The 19,231-nt window shown below is 33.6% G+C and overlaps 1 protein-coding gene and 1 long non-coding RNA gene across 5 annotated transcripts; one reads left to right on the top strand and one right to left on the bottom strand.

Moving 5' to 3' along the window:
• Positions 1–11,234: 11,234 nt before the first annotated feature.
• LOC131594364 (uncharacterized) lies at positions 11,235–14,602 on the top strand. 2 transcript variants are annotated; one of them, XR_009281335.1, is made up of 3 exons: positions 11,235–11,459; positions 11,723–13,379; positions 14,387–14,602. It is a non-coding gene; the product is annotated as an uncharacterized LOC131594364 (long non-coding RNA). The 2 variants fall into 2 exon arrangements; XR_009281334.1 differs by having other exon boundaries at positions 11,714–13,379.
• Positions 14,603–16,124: 1,522 nt separating this feature from the next.
• LOC131594363 (LEAF RUST 10 DISEASE-RESISTANCE LOCUS RECEPTOR-LIKE PROTEIN KINASE-like 1.2) lies at positions 16,125–18,965 on the bottom strand. Of its 3 annotated transcripts, none has more exons than XM_058866472.1 (3): positions 18,569–18,965; positions 18,264–18,468; positions 16,125–18,128 (listed from the first exon to the last, which is right to left on the bottom strand). In XM_058866472.1, the coding sequence occupies exons 2-3, from the start codon at positions 18,421–18,423 to the stop codon at positions 17,260–17,262; spliced, it is 1,029 nt and encodes a 342-aa protein (XP_058722455.1). In that variant the 5' UTR covers positions 18,424–18,468; positions 18,569–18,965; the 3' UTR covers positions 16,125–17,259. The 3 variants fall into 3 exon arrangements, with proteins under 3 accessions (XP_058722455.1, XP_058722456.1, XP_058722457.1); XM_058866473.1 differs by having other exon boundaries at positions 18,602–18,965; XM_058866474.1 differs by having other exon boundaries at positions 18,264–18,965.
• Between the last annotated feature and the right edge of the window lie 266 nt (positions 18,966–19,231).

Here is a 19,231-nt window from a genome sequence, read left to right as displayed (position 1 = left end):
TCCTTGGCAGTCAAGTATATATACTTGCATATGGGTGATGAGGATGCAAGGCCAGATGATGAGGATTGGAAACGAGTTTGGAACCTGAATGCACCTGAAAGAGTTGAAAGCTTCATGTGGCTACTCAAACATGATATACTTTTAACTAATGCTAGCAAAAGTAGGAAGGGATTAGGCTCGGCTATGTGTAATATTTGCGGGAAAACTATGGAAACAGCACTGCATGCCATGCGGGATTGTGACAGTTCTAGAGAAATATGGAATTCACTTATCCCTCATGGAAAACGTGGTGTGTTCTTTAGGAATGATCTGCAAAGTTGGTTTAAGAATAATATTAGAAACCGTTACTGGAGTAGCATTTGGGCTATAGGGTGGTCATGCACTTTGGACATGGAGAAATATGGAAGATCATGATAAGGACTTTGTGAGACCTTTCAACACAAGCATGTGGATTATGCAGAAGTTTAAAGACTATCAAGAAGCTAAAGGTATGGATAAGAGGGTTCAAGCTAGAGACTCCGTGACAAAGTTAATTCAATGGATTCCTCCCGATGGCCATGAGGTCAAATTGAATGTTGATAACTCTTACAATTTCACAACTGCTGGATGTGGAGGTGTTATCTCGGACTCGAGTGGTGATTGGATTCGTGGTTTTTCGAAGTCGTTAGGGTGCTGCAACGTGATTGTGGCGGAGTTGTGGAGAGTGTTTGAAGGGCTGAAGATGACTAGTGGGCTTGGTTTTATGAATGTGGTTCTAAATGTTGATTCTATAGAGGTTGTACAAGCCATAAAGAAAGGCCAAACAACTAATAGTGAAGGTGGATCTCTCAATAGACGAATTAGAAACGCTATGGATTTGTATCATATGGCTAAGCTGGAGCATACGTTTAGGGAAGCTAATCAGTGTGCTGATGCGTTAGCAAAGTTTGGATGTACCCTTAATTCAGAGTCAATCGTCTTCGATACGGCTCCTAGTTTCCTTACTCTCACTTTGGAGAGTGACGCCAATGGCGTAACCATTTCTAGAGTGGTCTCTGTTTAGTTTTCTTCTTGGGCTTTTAGCCCCCTTGTACCAAAAAAAAACCAAACCAAACCAATAGAAAACCGCAAACCAAATCAAATCAAAACACACGATTTTTTCTTTTGCACTTCGGATGATTTTTTCCGTCAAAACCGTCCAAATTACACCACAAATACCCGTAGTTCAAAAAGAATGTTTTGGTGACTCAATGCTCCCGTCTAAGTAATGGATTTATTCTGTTGTTTGAAATTTATTCTTTTGACATGATAAGATTGTGTCAAGACTCTAACCGGTGACATATACATTGAATTGTAAAAATATATGATTATAATCCACAATACTTAAAATAAAATAAAGTGATGGTTGTACCTCACGCATTTGTGTGATTAGGATTCTATATTAGTCATCTATTTCAATGATTTTTCTTTTCAGGTTACTACTCTATATAAGTCTCAAACTTGGGACAAGTGTAAATAATGGTTATTTTCAAATACACGATTAGTCTTAGCAATCTCCATGTGGCTATATCACAACCACCATGGAATTATACATATTTTCCATGTCATTATATAAAAATCAAAATATCATAAGATGGTTCTGTATAAGCTGATTGAATCGTAACTATGATAGTGTTCCCCATCAGTGCCTCCAACATTCTCATAGATGGGACGAATCGTCTCAAGTGACCACTCGCTCATGAAGATACACTGAGGCCCCTATTACATTCTAGTGTCACAACCTAATTTATTTAGCATAACCTAATTTATCTTTTTAGTTTTGTTCATCTAGCTATAAATATAGGTTTACTCTCACTTATCATCATGGAACTTGATTTATTCATTATCCATTCAATACATACACAACATAATATTTTTAATGAATCACACATAATAGTTCATCACCGTTATCCAACCAATAATTAGAACATAATCATGATTTATCTATAGCGAAATATAGATAATTGGACTTGTTTTTTAATGTATTTGACCTCACATCAGTTAGAGTTATAATTCCCGTTTTATGGTGGAAACAGGGAAACAAGTCATTGCACAAGTCATAAGTATACATGATATTATAACATCATCAATCAAGTAATTAACTGGCATTCATATATGTTTTTCTTACAAGTTATTCAATTAACTTGCTAATTAATTATTAGGTGAAGCTTTCATGAAATGTGCTTTAGCCTGAGCTAATCCACCTACACGCCACAAAGGAAGCACACGTACTATCATCCTATTGTGAGTTTAACTGGACCCAATAGGGAATTAGAGAGTAATAAGCACATAGAAACTCATCTATGTTATAGCTCTCTACATTAGCTTTCCAATGCATCTGACCGCGTCTCATTTCAAGCTTCAAAACTCAAGAGACACTATTTTTAATTCGATAAATTTCCCCATAGTCTTTGGTAATCGATAATCAATATGTGGTAATTGATTACTAGCCCTCAAAACATTCTCAAAACCCAACTTTAAGTCGGTAATTGATTACCACACTAGCTATAATGAAAAATGCTCAATTTTCACTTGTTTTCACCTTTTCTTCAATCCAAACACATATTAACTCATACTATTACATCATAACATCAATTCAATAACAACACAACATATCATCATGGGTTAACAAGATCAACTTGATACGTAGCAAGAATCATGCTTCAAATACCAATTTCACAAACAAATCAACAAATCATAAAACCCTAAAACCCAATTCATGAATTTTTGCCTTAGAGTTATGTATAACTAGAAACTCACCTCTAGAAGATGAGGAGGATGAAAGAATGACGATGAGTTATTGATTGGTCAAGATTTTATCTTTTTTTCCAAGATGTTCCCTTTTCTTCTCTTCTTGTAACACCCCAAATCTACCCAACAGCTTATAATACAATCAGAGTGCAAAATAAATCTCAAAATAACATACTTGAGGCGTCACATTTATCAACTCAAACACAATTCATATAAAAGCTCATTTCATAGATACATAGCATATACCCAAAAGGGATAATTCATAACTAATTCAAAATGGTAAACAATGCAGCGGAATCATAAACTCATAAACGTCAAAAAGTTAGCATCTTGACCTAACTTGAAAACCACAAGACATAATATTCTTCATGAAACAACACATAGTTTAAACTTAAACATAATAAATGAAACAAGCGTCAATCCCACCGAGTGATACGTATCAGAGCAAACGACACCGACTCAAACTAATAACGGTTACGTCTACTCATCTTGGTTACCTGCATGTTACCAACAAAGAGCAACATTTAAACAGAATGGTGAGAATTCAAATCATTATAAATAAACATAATAATGGGAAATATAAAATACAACAAGATTATATTTCAAGAATTCATCACTCTTCATATAGACATGCATTATATCAAGATTCACATGTTTAGCTCATTCGACAAAAGTCATTCAATTCCAAATAATCAAATATGATTATTAAACAATGTATATAATCATACTTCACCAACATAAAGGTTCTAAGTACATAACAACATTCACAAGTAACAATTGTATACCAACATAATCATATTCCAAATGTACAAGTGTCTTCACATAATCACGTATACACATTTTCCAAATACATAGATATATACACAATTTATCAACATATTGCAAGTAAGAACATACATCACCAAATGTACATATTCATGTCTATCCTAATTCATAAAAACATCATAGAATATATCTATATCATTGGAATCATGTCCTTTACATCTTAATTATACAATTAATCACACCTCTTACTACATGTATCATCATAAAACAAACATGTTTCACATATCCACATATATACATATATCATTAATACATAAACATTTACATCTACATCACATATGTTTCAATCACATATATCACACCCATAACTCATCAACCATTCATAACAACGATTTCAACTTCACAACGATATCATAAACACAATATAACAATCACTTCATCATCACAACGACTCCAATGCATCTCGATATCCGACTCAACATTATGCATATGCATGTGGTACCATTTCGAGTAAAACTCCAGTCTCAAACATTTGCCACTTGGGCCATCTCAAACATTTGCCATTAAGACTGTCTCAAACATTTTCCATTAAGGTTGTATCAAATATTTGCCACTTGGGTCTTCTCAAACAATGCAAGGGATGCGACTCAAATGATGCACACCCACAAATAAAACATAAACAACACGTCACAACCTCATCTAAACAACATCAACTCAATGCCAAGGTTCTATGGCAACCACAAAATCATGACTATTATAGTCACTTATCACGTCTCAATCACGTCTTTACGATATACAAACATACACAAACATTCAACTTCACAATACATCATTAAATTGGAAAATACAATTCAAGAAAGTTCTCAATAATTTGTTCAAATAAATTTCATAATTCACATATACAATAATTACATGTTATTCACACAACAACATCATGATTAAACCATTCAAACTCTAATAAACTCTATCCTATCATATAGATAATCACATTAGCTCCCTAACGCTTCGAACAACATATAAAACGGAGTCACGGATCAAAAGTTATGATCATTTGAATTTTCACAAAATAGAGCATTTTTGCCCGGCAGAAGAAATTCTTCGCCTGGCGCTCCAGGTCAGTATTGTGACCACAAAAAAAAAAACCTCACTCGCCCGGCGTACGCTCACCCGGCGGAAGACACTAGACAACAAAATTCCATGCGTTTTCAGCACTTTCAATATCAACTCAAATATGATTTTTGCCAACCGTAACTCATCCAAACAACAATTTAACACACATAAAAGGTTCCTAAACATGTTTTTTAACCGTGGGTTCATATACAATCATCAACATGATTTCTACCACAAATTCCATTATTTTAACATAAACCATAACATTTTCCAAATTTATGAAATTGAGAGAATAAGAGATTATACACATAGCATATTTTACACACAACATTACCCAATCATATAAACCTATAATAATTTGGATTCTAACCTTACCTTGAATCTCTAGTCCTTCCTCTTCAAGAATCTACTCCCCTATTCTCTTTCTCTTCTCTCTAGCCTCTTTTCTTTCTATTCCATAATTTTAGGGTTTTCTAACATAACACTCTTACTAACTCTATTTGTTATATTGGGCTTAACCCATCTCACTCTCATTCTAGTTAATTAGGCCCATTAACACATTACTTCATAATATTACTAATAGTCCAATTAATCTAATTATCACAAAACTATAATTAAATAAATATCACACCAACTAATTAATTATCACATAAATAATAATTAAATAAAACATCTAATTATTAGATACGGGAAATAAAATCGGGTCGTTACACTTCTCATTTTCTCCTATTTCTCTTATATCTTTCTTTATCTTTGTTTCTCTTTTTTCTTTCTATTTTCTTCTTATTAACAAATGGATGGAATTTGTGGTATAAGAGAGAGAGAGAGAGAGAGAGAGAGAGAGAGAGAGAGAGAGAGAGAGAGAGAGAGAGAGAGAGAGAGAGAGAGAGAGAGAGAGAGAGAGAGAGTAAAGAGAAATCTCTAGGTTGGAATTTTGTCCCATAAAGAAGAATATGCATTTACCAATGATACTAAAATGTCCTTTCATTGATTAACTAGCAAGGATCATGCTAATTGAATAAGAATTAACCTCATTTGAGTTCACTAATCTCCCCATTTGTCTTAATTGACAAGGAATATAGCATTGAGGAATTCAATTTGGCTCAACTGACAAGGGATAGGGCATTTAAGAGGAAATGGAATATTACATTTTTCCTCTCTAAAATTGAAATTCATCCCCGAATTTCTCATAAGTAAGAAGAAGAATACACTTCTTGTATCTCATACTTAAGTTTACACTTGACTTTGCTTGAATTTAATTTTCTGCCCATTGTACAACTCTCTGAGATAGTCGAAATTCCATTTTCTATTATTGACAACTTTCGTCTTAATGTGAATTCTCAAGACCTCCATGATCTAACGATCACTACTACAGAAAAGGAACTTAACAACAGTTAGGAAAGATATATAACAACGTGGGATTAGGCGTTATTATGTAGCGTGTGGTTGTATATCTGGTACTTACAATCACGATTCAGTGACCATCGTAGTAAACTAGAAAGCGCGCGTCTTATAGCAACGGTTATTCATATTAACCGTTGTGATATTTTATATTAATAAATGTCAAATTTTCATACCAGAATCAACACTAAATCAATTTTGAATTGATATCAAAACTTGTGTTACTGTGTAAATAATTAAATTATGATATTGTGTAAATAATTAAAAAATATAATCATTTAGAATCTTTAAATAATAATTATGAAATAAAAAAATAACAATAAAATATTTGTATGTGATAACACATGAATGAGTTTCAATGTCATAACACTTAGATAGTGTACAAATATATGATTTTAGAGGCTTTGGCTAATATGCATAAGGATTTTACTTATGCACCATGCATAAGCCTACATAAGCCATTGAATCATGTTTTTAATCCAGTATTGAGTATTGAGTATTGAGTATTGAGTGGTGAGTATTGAGTAATAACAATTGATGTCTAGAATTTGATCCAATGATTCAATGGTCCATAATAATCTATGCATGGTACATAAATTTTTATCTATGCACGGTAACTGCACCATGATTTTAGATATAAATGCAAAATTTAAAATGATTTTTTTTAAATGAACAGTAATCTTATAGATTTAAGTATATTAAATAATCATACACAAAGAATATAAAATTTAAGTATATTAAATAATCATACACAAAGAAGAAAAAAATAATTTAAAATGGAAAAAAATTAATATTTAAAAATAAAAATTTTGTCTCTTAAATTAAAATAATGATTTACTAAACTATTAAATATTGTATTGTTAGTGACATGTGAGATAAATATTAAAATATTAAATTAAGAGTTAGGTTTAATTTTAATAGAAAGAGTAATGGTGGTTTATGACCGATTGAATTTATACTAAAATATATAAGTCATTCTTTAATCATACAAAGGAACGGCCGAGTCTCATGCCACTTTATGAAATATTCAAAAAAATTGTTTTGGTCATCATATTACTCTAAATTTATTACGGGGTTGTTTCATTATTTATATATTAGTAATGAATAATTTTGATGGTTCAACATCATCATCGATCATACTAAATTATAATCCTAGAAGTTCTTCCCACCAAAAATTCCCGCCAAAACTTTTAATAAATAAATAAATTAAATAAAAAATTAATTAATTAAATAAATTAAAAACTCCCACTACTTCAAAAATATTTATTACTATTAATAAAAATTATTTTTCTTCCACTAACCCACTAACTCTTATATTCATTTAAGTTTTAATAAATAAATAAATAGCTAATAGCTATAATTCATTTTTTAAAAACTAATAAGTTCCGCACTTAAATAAAATACTTCTCTTAACCATTTAACCTCACGTTCAATTATTTTTAATTTAATAATAATAATAATAATAATAATAATAATAATAATAATAATAATAATAATAATAATAATAATAATAATAACAACAACTAACTCTTTATTACAAACAAACAAAAATCAACTTTTTTATCTAGCATAACCCTACTAATTCTATTAAATTATTATTTATTTTTATATTGTCTATTTTTCTTTCACTTTTTTTATTTTTTAGTTCAAAATGTGACAAATATAATTTATCTATAAAATTTGCACATTAATTTTATATAATTTTTGTCATGAATGTTTATTCAATAGAGCATGTCCGTGCATCGCACGGGTAGACGACTAGTTTTATAGTAATATTGTAACTTGTTATCATGAGAATTAGTGTTCCTTTAATGTTTTTAAAGAAGACACTTATCTTCCATTTGTACTAAGAACATTTATATATCACTTATACGATCTTAATATTATTATCAACAATCATGATGGAAACATTATAGTTGGTGGGTTGGTTCTCCAAAATTGAATTGTTTCATTGTGTATAAAGTTATATAGTTTTATATTATTGACAAATAGATTAATAAATTGACATTATAATTTTATTTAAATATGATCATAGATTTAAATCATAAAAAATATTGTCACGTAGATAAACATAACAAAGGGGTGGGACAATGTTGAATACTTGGGCCATGTGATATCGAGAAAATGGGTGGTTGTTGACCCTTCTAAAATTCAGTGTGTGTTGGATTGGCCTACGCCTCAAATAGTGAAGGGGGTAAGAGGATTCTTGGGCTTAACAGATTATTATTAGAAGTTTGTGAAGGATTATGGAAAGCTAGGCAAACCAATGACGGAGTTAACCAAGAAAGATAACTTTAAATGGGGGACAGAGCAGCTGAGGCCTTTGAGAAATTTAAGAAAATTATGATGCAGCCTCTAGTCCTAGATGATTGAGCCTAATTTTTCTCTTTGGATATCTCTAAACAGGCCTAAGATGATTGGGCCTATATATACATATAAGGTACCTAACAAAATGTATCCATCGAACAATTGATACAAGGATAACATCTTTTTCTTGTCCTTCTATGATACCAAAGAAAATATGAAAATCCTACTCTAATACCATGAAAGCATGCAAAAAAACTGTGCCTCTAAGGCTTCAAGAGTTTCCAATTGCTTTCTGTTAGGACAAGAAATGCCCTGATCAATATTCTTACTTTTGATGATGACATTAAGCATGAATTTTGTATAAGACAATGTCGTACTCTAATCCTTTACGTTTTCCATTTCAGGAAAAATATAAAAGAGTATGCACAAATCAGCGTTCAGAAGCACTGACCCAAAAGTTCTAGATGGCTTCATTAGAACATGGTCTGACAAGACATCAGAAGATGATCCTGCAGAATCAGAACATGATCTGTAAAGCATCAGAAGATGACAGTCAGAAGTAAAAGCTCTGAAGCTCTGATGGTATCACGCTCAAAGCACTTCAAGTCTGAAGACAGAAGTTGCATCTGCACCAAAGCTGAAGACTCTGAAATTCAAATGTTTATTCAACACATTTTGAGTCTAGAAGAAAGTACAAGTACAAAAGGCTATAACGTCAAATCTCTGACTGACAAAAAGAACGTAAGAAGCTACAAAAGGCAAAGTCAGTAAAAGTCGCAAAAGCATGGCTCGAGGTAGTTGACAAAAGTGTGAAACATTAAATGCAGCGTTGTACTATTCACGCAAAGCATTAAATGCTCCCAACGATCATTTCCTCTCAAGCGCCTATATATAGAAGTTCCATTCAAAAGCAGCATACAACACTCTTGCGAAAACTTACCGAAATGTTGTCAAACTGAAATTCAAGAAGAACTTCATCTTGAACCTCACAACTTTGTAATATCTTAGTGAGTGTTAAGAACTAGAACTTAAGAGAAATATCACTTTGTGATTACAGCTTTATTAGAAGCAATCTATACTCTTGTAAACATTTATTTTACATTAATTGTAAGTGATCAAGTTGTCATCTGTAGACTCTAGAAGACTTAAAGGGTATCTAAGTGGAAAACCATTGTAATCAGTTGGATTAGTGGATTAAATCCTCAGTTGAGGTAAATTATCTTGTCAAGGGTGGACTGGAGTAGTTTAGTTAACAACGAACCAGGATAAAAATAATTGTGTTCTTTATTTTTTTTATCTACCATTTTGAGAAGTTACACATATTCAAACCCCCATTTTCTAAGTGTTTTTCACTCCTTCACTTTCAACCCTTCCTTTTAGTATGGAATCTTTGGATTGGCGGATAAGGAAAATGCGATGGATCTGGCTGTTAAGGATATGTTGCAGAAAATGATAATTCATACAAGATGAATATGCATTAGGGCATAGAAATCAATAGATCAAAAGATTCACACCAAAACCAGAAGATAAAACGAAGCATTAGGGCATAGAAATTTGCAAAATACACAGGAATATGCACAAGAACCAATTAGACGCATAAGAACTGGAGGCATAACCACCATGTTAGGGAGGCATGCCATAAAAGTGACATTATGCGTAGGACCCGTCTGAACCAACTAATCCAACTCTGTCCATTACAAATCTTATAGGCACCACCACTTCTTAAATATCACAATAGGAACCATCCTTACAAAAATTAAAAGAACCCCATATCAGTATTTAATCAAACACGTGAGTCGATAATCATGAATATGACATCTCTCAATATTTAACATGTTTAAAGGACACATTACATATTAAAAAAACCCATGATTTGAATGCAAAGAAAATCAATTCAGAAAGGCATACTTACTCATCACACAACCGTAAAATTGTATTTTTTTTATATCGTCACCGCATCTGGGCATAAAACGTCGTTGCAGGACACCACCATCGTCAGCTTACCAGATATGTTGTTGAAGAATAAAAGCATAACAAAAACCAAACCAAAGTAATCTAAAACAAAAATAAACATTAATCATTTGATGTACAATATAGGAAACATGAACTTAAATTGAAAAACTTTAGAAACTAACAACAAACAGCAGGAAAATGAAAAAAGAAGAAGACCCGTTTGATATGTACCATACAAGGAATGTGATTTTACCCGTTTGAACCAAGAACAAAGCATTCACTTGAGAAAAAAGATACAATATTTCAGTGCAACTCCAAGATCTGTCTACGAAAATGAAGCTTCAAAATGGAACTAGAGAAGAAGAATAGATGGAATCCAAGATCTGCCTTCAATCTTGACATTGGTTTCTGCAGTTTGCTAGGGTTTAGGGGGTTTGGGGGAAAAGAAAGGCGAGAGTACACGATAGAGAAAGGAAATGTTATGCTGTCTCCAAGAGAGAGAAGAAAGGGTTCTGAATTGACTTGTCGTATAATTGAAGGAAAAGTTTCGAGAGGAGGGAAAAGTAAATTTTTCAATCTATCCAATGGTCATCGTACAATTGGCATGAATTGGGACATCTATAGACAAAAAAATTTGTTTATTTATCTAGTTACTAAAACATTCTTTTTATTAGGAGAAAATGAGATATGTATAATATAGTGATAAAATGGCAAATTAGGTAGTTTGTAATGAAAAAGTAATTTAATTAAAAAATAACGAAATTGTTCTTTTAATAGTGTAAAGTTAATTTGATAAAAGGACAAATTAGATAGTTTGATCAATTGAATAGTAATGGATAAATAGTAGATTCAAATAATAAAATATAAATTTTTATTCCTTTCCGAAGTTTGTTTTATGAATTGTAAGAATGAAATATAATGATTTGGTTCCGTTCCTTTATTCATACTTCATAGTGAGTTTTAACACAACAACACATGATACAATTCTCCAAACCCTAAATTGTTCCCAAAATCCCAATCAACCAACCCTATATTTCTTCCAAAAAAACTACAATTCCCCAAACTCTACCATTGTTCCAATCAACCAAATCCGATTCTCAAGAAAAGAAATGCGTCGATTCTCAACAGTTTTTTGCTGCCATTATGAAACTCAGGTCCGTTATGCTATTTCTCTATATCTATCTTGTAAAACTATTGTATTAACAATTTCCACTCTGTAATGTGTAGTATAGCATTATTGCTTTGAAAATTGTTTTTCTGTGTTGGTTCTTACTTTCATAGCTGAACTGATGATAGTCAATTGTAGTAAAATCTGCTAAATTCGGGGCGGACTTTGATATTTAGAATTTGTTTTCTTGTTTTCTACTATCTACATTCATAGCTCATTGCAAACGTTTTTCCTATTCAGAATTTTCAGGTCTGTTAAGGATATTACTTGTGTTGCGGGTTTCTAAAACAAGTTGAAAAAAATGGAACCAAAATCGAAAACACACTTTAAGTTTTAAGTTTGAGCAGTCTGATTTGAAGAGTTTAATAGACCTTGGCAATCAAATGACACAAAGTTATCGAGACGTTAGTAGGTATGGGAACATCCTTGACCTCTTGACTGTAGATGTGAATGCGTGTGCCCTCGTTTCATTAGCCCAGTACTACGTCCCTCCTCTTAGATGCTTCACTTTTAAAGATTTTCAATTAGCTCCGACGTTGGAAGAGTTCGCGCTAATCATGGGTTATTCCTTAGAGAAAGGAAATCCATTCCGAGGAATTGGACAATTCCCTGCACCCAAAACAATTGCTAAAGTACTCAATATTGACATAAGCAAGATAGAGAAAAAAGGGGCGCTTCAAGTTCAAGGATTTTCAAGAAAACACCTAGAAAAAAAGGCTCAAGGTCTGGCCAATGAAAACCAATGGGATGCTTTCATAGATGTGTTGGCTCTCATTATCTATGGTATAGTGTTATTCCCAAACATAGTTAGTTTTGTGGATATGGTGCTATTAGTGTTTTTCTGGGCTATAAGCAACACAACGCGAATCCAGTATCCGCAGTTCTTGCTGATGTATACTATACTCATCATGTGCGAGTCCAAAGAAACGTGGAATGATTGTATGTTGTCTCCCCATGTTGTATACGTGGCTTATATCTCATGTGGGTAGTTGTTTTGTGGAAGCCAAAGCTAGATCCGCATGGGCTCAAATCCTAGACGACCTTAATGAAGATTCAGTTTTATGGTATTCACAAGAACAAAAGGTGGAAGAAGTAATTTACAGGTGCGGGCAGTTTCCTAATGTGCCTCTTATTGGAACCAAAGGATGCATTAATTACAACCCGACTTTAGCTTTGAGGCAGCTTGGCTATCCAATAGTAGATAAACCTGCAGATCTATTATTGAAGGATTTTGTTTTGCATGACATGGGTAAAGAAGAACCAGAGATGTTACGGAGTATAAATCGTGCATGGAAAATGATCCACAGAAAAGGGCAAGAGCTTAGACGCACAAGTTATGGTGTAAAGGGTACTTATTCTCAATGGGTCAAGGACAGGGTTAAAGAGGTCTGAAGTAGTTGAAGAAACACCAGTTCCATCTGTTAACATTAATGAGGAAGTAGAAAAACCGAAGGAATCACCTCTCAAGGCGGAGGAAGAAATTAATAATTTGCAAGAAGAGTTAAAAAGGGTCCGTCAAGCATATGAGGCAGCACAAAGTGAGAATGAGGTTTCCCTTGAAAGAGCAAATAAGAGAGCAAAAGTGGAGGAAGAATGTAAGATCGAAATCCAGCACAATCTACTAGCTTCTAATGAACAATTGAAAAATTTGTTAAAGGTTTCAAAGATAGCTGAAATGAATATGCAAAGAGAGCTTGAAGATATGAAAGAACAACTCAAGAAGGTGACAGCTGAGTACGAGAGTCAAGTCAAATATGAGAGGCAGCAAAATGAAGAAATGCAAGGAATACTTACAGAGTACCAAGATGCTCTAAGAAAAGCAGTGGAAGATTTAAGTGAGCATAAAAAATTTATTGAAGATTTATTGAATATCAAGAGAGAATTTCCAACACCTTGAAGAATGCAAGTAAGTAGTGTTTTTAATAGGGTCTAAGTTTGGATAATCACATTTTGTATTAGCTATTGTTTTAGAACACTAGCTTATGTAATTTTGTATTAGCCAAATTATTAGGGGCTAAGTTTGGACAATCACATTTTGTTTAGACTAGAAGGGATTATGAGTGATTGAATAGGACCTTATTTAGTGTTAGAACAGAATAGGAGCATAATTAAGTTTTTTTAAGATAAAATGAAAGCTAGTCATTCATACACAAATACACTGATTGATCTCTTAGGCCTCCTATAAAGATGGGACCATATTATATGATATGAAGGTTCAGCCACCTCTTTTGTTTATAAATCTAAGACAATTTGAGTTGATTCTCCAACTATTCCTCTTGTGTAAGTTGGGAAGCACACGCTTTGCTCCTTCTTTCTTGTCAAATTTTTTTGTTGACAATTTCTTTAGAGATTTTATTCCGTTGAATAGTTTAAGTTTGTTGACTATTATTTAGAGAGCACTTGGAAATAGTTATGAAATTAATTAAATTTCTGCTTGTTTAGGACACAGTCGAATGGTTCAGTTAGTCTTGGTAGTTATAGAGTTTATAGGAGAGTGGTTAATTATGTTTTAGTGGTTAGGATTGTCAGTGAGTGGTTGAAAGATAGCTTTGAGAAGTGGTTTCATTTTAGCGCGGCTATTCTTCTAAATGGTTTCTTGCTTTGTGATATCTAGTTCCATCATCAATTTTTGACATGCCCTGTGTTATCTAGTTCCGTCATCAGTTTTTGACATGCCAGTCTAACGTAATATGAAAAAGACAGCGATTTAGTTACGGTGAAGATGGGGGGAAGTCATCTATTTCTGTATAATTGTGTTCTATTTTATAGAATCTGTAAATGTAGCTAGGTTCTTGATTGGGGTAGGACATGATGTACATTAGTAATATTGTCATATGAGAAAGAGTATATATGTCTCGGTATGTCAGTTTTTATTTTATCTGTTCTAACTATTTTATACGAAACATTATGTAGCCAAGCTTTTGGTGAATGGTAAATTCACTCTGCAGACATCTATCATCTGGTGCAGCGGGTGGAGGAGCGGAAGTGTCAAAATGGAAACTACTTTGGTTTGATGTAGCGGACATATGGGGTATTTTGTTTTGTGGTTTATGTAACTTTGACACTATTTTGTGGTTTATGTATATTCCAAACATTTTCTCTTAATTCAAACAACTGTTTCTTCATCAATGTTACTCCCAATTCAACTCTTAATTTCTCAATAATGTAAAACTTGTCAGCCACTTGAGCTTCGGTTGGACAATGAATCACTTGCAATTTGTCTCTAGTCATTTGATCGGATAGAAATGAATATAGTTACAGGTACAAGTATCGGTTTCTTGCACTTGTAATACCATATCTTCTAACGGTCCATTTAACTTGAAGTTTTTTACATCTAAGTGGTACAAGTATCGGTTTCTTGCACTAGTTATAGCCAAAAGTAGTCTATCAGTTTCAAATCTAGCTACAGGTTCAAAAATTTCAGTATAGCCCAAGCCTTGCTTTTGTAGTAAGCTTTTTCCTACCAGAGTAGGCTTGTGTTTTGCAATGGTTCCATCAAGATTTATCTATACCTTTAACACCCATTTTAGCTTGACAAGTTCACACTTATAGTCTTGCTCATTTACCACCTTATCTCTACTAACTTCAATCTTCATTGTAATTGGAAAGTATAGTCTACATGCTCTAGTCACACGATAACCAACTAGAGTCATACGCTCGCATATATCTTGTAGCTTTTGTCTCTTTTCATCAAGAACATGTTTGTAGCTCAAGGAGCCAAAGTTTTTTAGATGATTAACCAAAGCTTTGGAAAGAAGGTACCTTGTGCTTCAAAATGGTTTTCTAACAGTTTCTGAGACCTTATCAGACCAACCAGTGGACTGGTTCATGGTTTACCATGACTGTTGGTTTCTTGATTTGGCCCTGTGGTCTCTTGGTTATCTTGTTAAATCATAACCAATTATTTTGTTAAGGAGAAAATAAAAACACACCCCTCGTGAGTTTAGAAGATGTCAAAAACAAACCAAATATATGAGATAAGTATATATCACTGAGTTTAGTATATATCGTTGACTTCATCATCCCGGTTATTGACATTGCAATGTACTTCGTAAACTTAAAATTTCTCTAAGGACCACATCACTAACAAATATACAAGACAATAAGTGTGAATTTAATACTTACGAGCTCAAGTGCGACATTGATACGAGCCATGGGGAGCGTGTTTCATCAATTTGGTTTTGATATCATCAATCATGTTAAATCCTCTAGATGAATTATCGCATGCCGAAGTTGTTTTTTCTCCGACAATTTGGTTTTGATATCATCAATCATGTTAAATCCTCTAGCTGAATTATCGCATGCCGAAGTTGTTTTTTCTCCGACAAAACTGCTTGAACCATCCAACAATATTTGATGCATCACAGCTAGGAGTGGCAAAACGGGCCCGGCCCGCGGGAAAAGCCCGTTTTACCCGCACTTTTTCGCGGGGCGGGGCAAGATTTTAGGCCCGCTCTCTTTAGTGTGTCCGCCCCGTTTTTTGGTGGGCTTTCCCCGCCCCGCCCTCACTTTTTTGCAGGGCGGGGCAAGGTTTTAGACCCGCACTCTTAAAAAAGTCCGCCCCGCCCCATTTTTTCGCGGGCTTTTGCGGGGCGGGCATGCCCGTTTGCCACCCCTAATCACAGCTCTGTATGGATTAACCAATGCATAATAATGGATTAACCAATCATTAGAGAATTCATGGGAGGTACACCATCCTTACATCTTGTCCCCTATATTGTTCTACAAATCATGAATTTGGTTAAACAAGTCTACATTGAAATGAAACAAAAAACAAAAATTAAAGGAAAACAACTCTATCATCATGATTTACAACAACATCTTCCTAGAGGTAGCATTACAAACTAAACAACTCAAAATGGTGTGTGAAAACTTGAGCTTCATTTGCATAAAGGAACCCGAAGAAGAAGAAGGAAAACTTGTTTGATCTAAGGGTTCATGGGGGAAAACCAAACTGTCATGGTACACAGTTTCTTCCATCCAATGTATGTTTTCCACCAAAACAAATCTTCGATAGCTTTGTTCCTTTGGATCACAAACAACCAAACCACGCCTTCGATCAAAGGAACGCCAAGCACCACGAACACTTATCTGTAGTTCTCCATCTTCATTGAAACACAAAGGAGCATAATAAAGGGGTAATGCCCGAGCGTTATGTTCAACGAGCACAAAGAACCACTAATCGTACTTTTTTAAAATAAAGGATGTAAAATGCTTTTAAACCTAATAAACATTTGTAAAACTTATTTCAAATATTTGTATATAATATTTAAATATTTTTTCTTCTTTGTTTGTGCTCGTTTTTCTATTCATTCAACACATAAAATTCACGAACTTTCATTCTTATATTTTATTTTCTATCTCACTTTTTCTATCACATTAGAAATTATTTTATATTCATCTTTTTTCTCTACCAACTTAGTGATCAAATATACATTTGCACATAGAAAGAAATGTAGTGACTGACTTTAAACATAACTAGACATCTATATATATAAAAAAATTTACAGTCAAATTAATAAGCTATAACAATAACTATCCATATATTTTTCTAACATTAGTCTCTTTATCTCTCATTGAACATTTTACTCTTATTTTTAAAAGGAAAGTTCGATATATTTTTTTTGTCCCCACTACACTAAATGTCTAGATCTGCTTTCTTTTATGTTTAATATATGAAATTAGTTTAAATAAATAAAGTATGTGGAAAACCATGAAGAACATATCAAATCGAACCGATTTATCCACTAGTATTCGGAGTTGTATAACTGCTCCTAACATTCGACTCAGGTGATAGTGGAGGTGGAAGCCTCATCAGATAAATTCGAAATGCCCATTACCTCGGGTTGGCTTTTAAGCTTACCATCTTTTTGAATCTCCTCTAAACTTTCCAACACTTTATTCATGGTAGGTCTCGAATTTTTCGAACTTTGCAAACATTGAGATGCTAAGTCGCCCATGGCAATGATCATGTTCTTTACTTTAGAATCCGATTCAAAACCGAGTGTAGGATCCACAATTTCATGCAATGCTTGGTTTTGAATTTTGGTTAGAGCCATGCAAGCCAAATCAAATTCATGCCCATCACTTGTTATATTATCAACGGCACGCAAAGACGATATCAACTCAATCATCACAACACCAAAGCTATACACATCACTTTTAACGGTAAGTTGAGAGCATTGCTGGTATTCAGGATCCAAATAACCCAGAGTCCCTCGTGGAGCCGTTGAAACATGAGTTTTATCGACTTGAAAAAGGCGCGAGAGTCCAAAATCGGCTACCTTCACACGAAAATGAGTGTCAAGGAGAATATTATTTGTTTTAATATCTCTGTGAATGATTTTAGATGTATGAATATACTCCAACGCCTTTGCTGTCTCCACAGCAATATTCATTCTAATAGGCCAAGTAAGTTTTCCATGTTTTGCTTCTTTACCACGGAGAGGATCAGCAACGGTTCCATTAGAAACATACTCATAGACAAGTAGAAGCTCGGGACTGTGAAGTGAAGTGCATCCATATAGAGACACAAGATTTTCATGGACTAATGATGCCATGATTTCAACTTCATTCTTGAATTGCTCAACTCTTTTGTAATTGTTTTTCTCAAGTAACTTCTTCACCGCAACACTACGCCCATCATTAAGTTTTCCTAAACAAGAAACATCATTCGACAGATATCTTCATTAAGATCATATAAAGTATGAAAAATTCTAAATACCATAAACAAAACGAACTATTAACCTCAAAGAATCCATTTCCACTACGATAAGATGTTAGAATTTACCGTAATACACCGTCCCAAAGGCTCCTTTTCCCAGCACTTTGGATGGATCAAAGTTGTTTGTGGCTTCTTCAAGTTCACTATAACTAAAATGATAAGTGTTGACTTCCACTTTCAAGATCCTTTGAAGTGAGCTCAGAAGAGAGGCTGCGAGATTGTACATATGACTTCCGCTTATAGAAATATATGGCTATGATCACTGCAAATGCTACAAACACAGGAAATTTAAATTTAAGTTAGTAAATTATGATAACAAAGTACTTACAAGAAAAAGTGATAAAATAAATATGGAAAGTTCGATTTATTACCAATGACGAGTTTCCTCGTCAAGTTCTGTTTACCTGCAAAAATAAGTTGTGAAAGTGAAGATGATAATGTTTAGAAGCAGTTCAGGTGATGATAGATGGCTGTGTTGGGATTGAGAATGAGGAAGATAGTGTTTAGAAGCTGTTCAGGTGATGATAGATGAGAATGAGGATGATTCTCATGGCTTTATAGTCAATTCAAAAGTCACCCACGAAATTTCTACTCTCTTTCCTTTTTATTATTTTATTTTATTTCAAACCAAGCATATGCTTACATCAGTTCAAAGTACATTTCTATTCATCGAATCAAAAGTACTACGTTTCATTTTCCATCGCTGAACGTGTTATGTTCATCCAATAGGAGACATCATTTCCACCATGATAATGATGGATGCTGATAAAAAGCATTTGTTCTTTTCATAATAATAATAAAAATAATTATTGTAATGTTTTCAACCATTCTTCATGGTCCAAGTACACCAATTACACAACATGTTTCCCCAAACCAGTTGTTTCCCACTTCTAACGTTCCACTATTAGACTCATCACCACCCTCCATCTGGCATCCGACGGTCTACACCACATCCACGCGTGACACGCGTTCTCCTTTCTCTCTTTACCCTTCACGTGGCCAATTAATTGTATCAGACTCAGTGGTTTCCCAAG

Source organism: Vicia villosa, linkage group LG4 (genome assembly GCF_029867415.1).
Source record: "Vicia villosa cultivar HV-30 ecotype Madison, WI linkage group LG4, Vvil1.0, whole genome shotgun sequence".
NCBI lineage: Eukaryota > Viridiplantae > Streptophyta > Magnoliopsida > Fabales > Fabaceae > Vicia > Vicia villosa.
This window is presented reverse-complemented; position numbering and strand designations above follow the sequence as displayed.

What these genes read in the sequence shown, in the direction of transcription:
- LOC131594363 (XM_058866474.1), bottom strand. Translation starts at nt 18,423, where the DNA reads ATGTACAATCTCGCAGCCTCTCTTCTGAGCTCACTTCAAAGGATCTTG. An exon ending in CTTTGGGACGGTGTATTACG is followed by an intron (nt 18,129 to 18,263) that starts GTAAATTCTAAC and finishes TTTCTTGTTTAG; the next exon opens with GAAAACTTAATGATGGGCGT.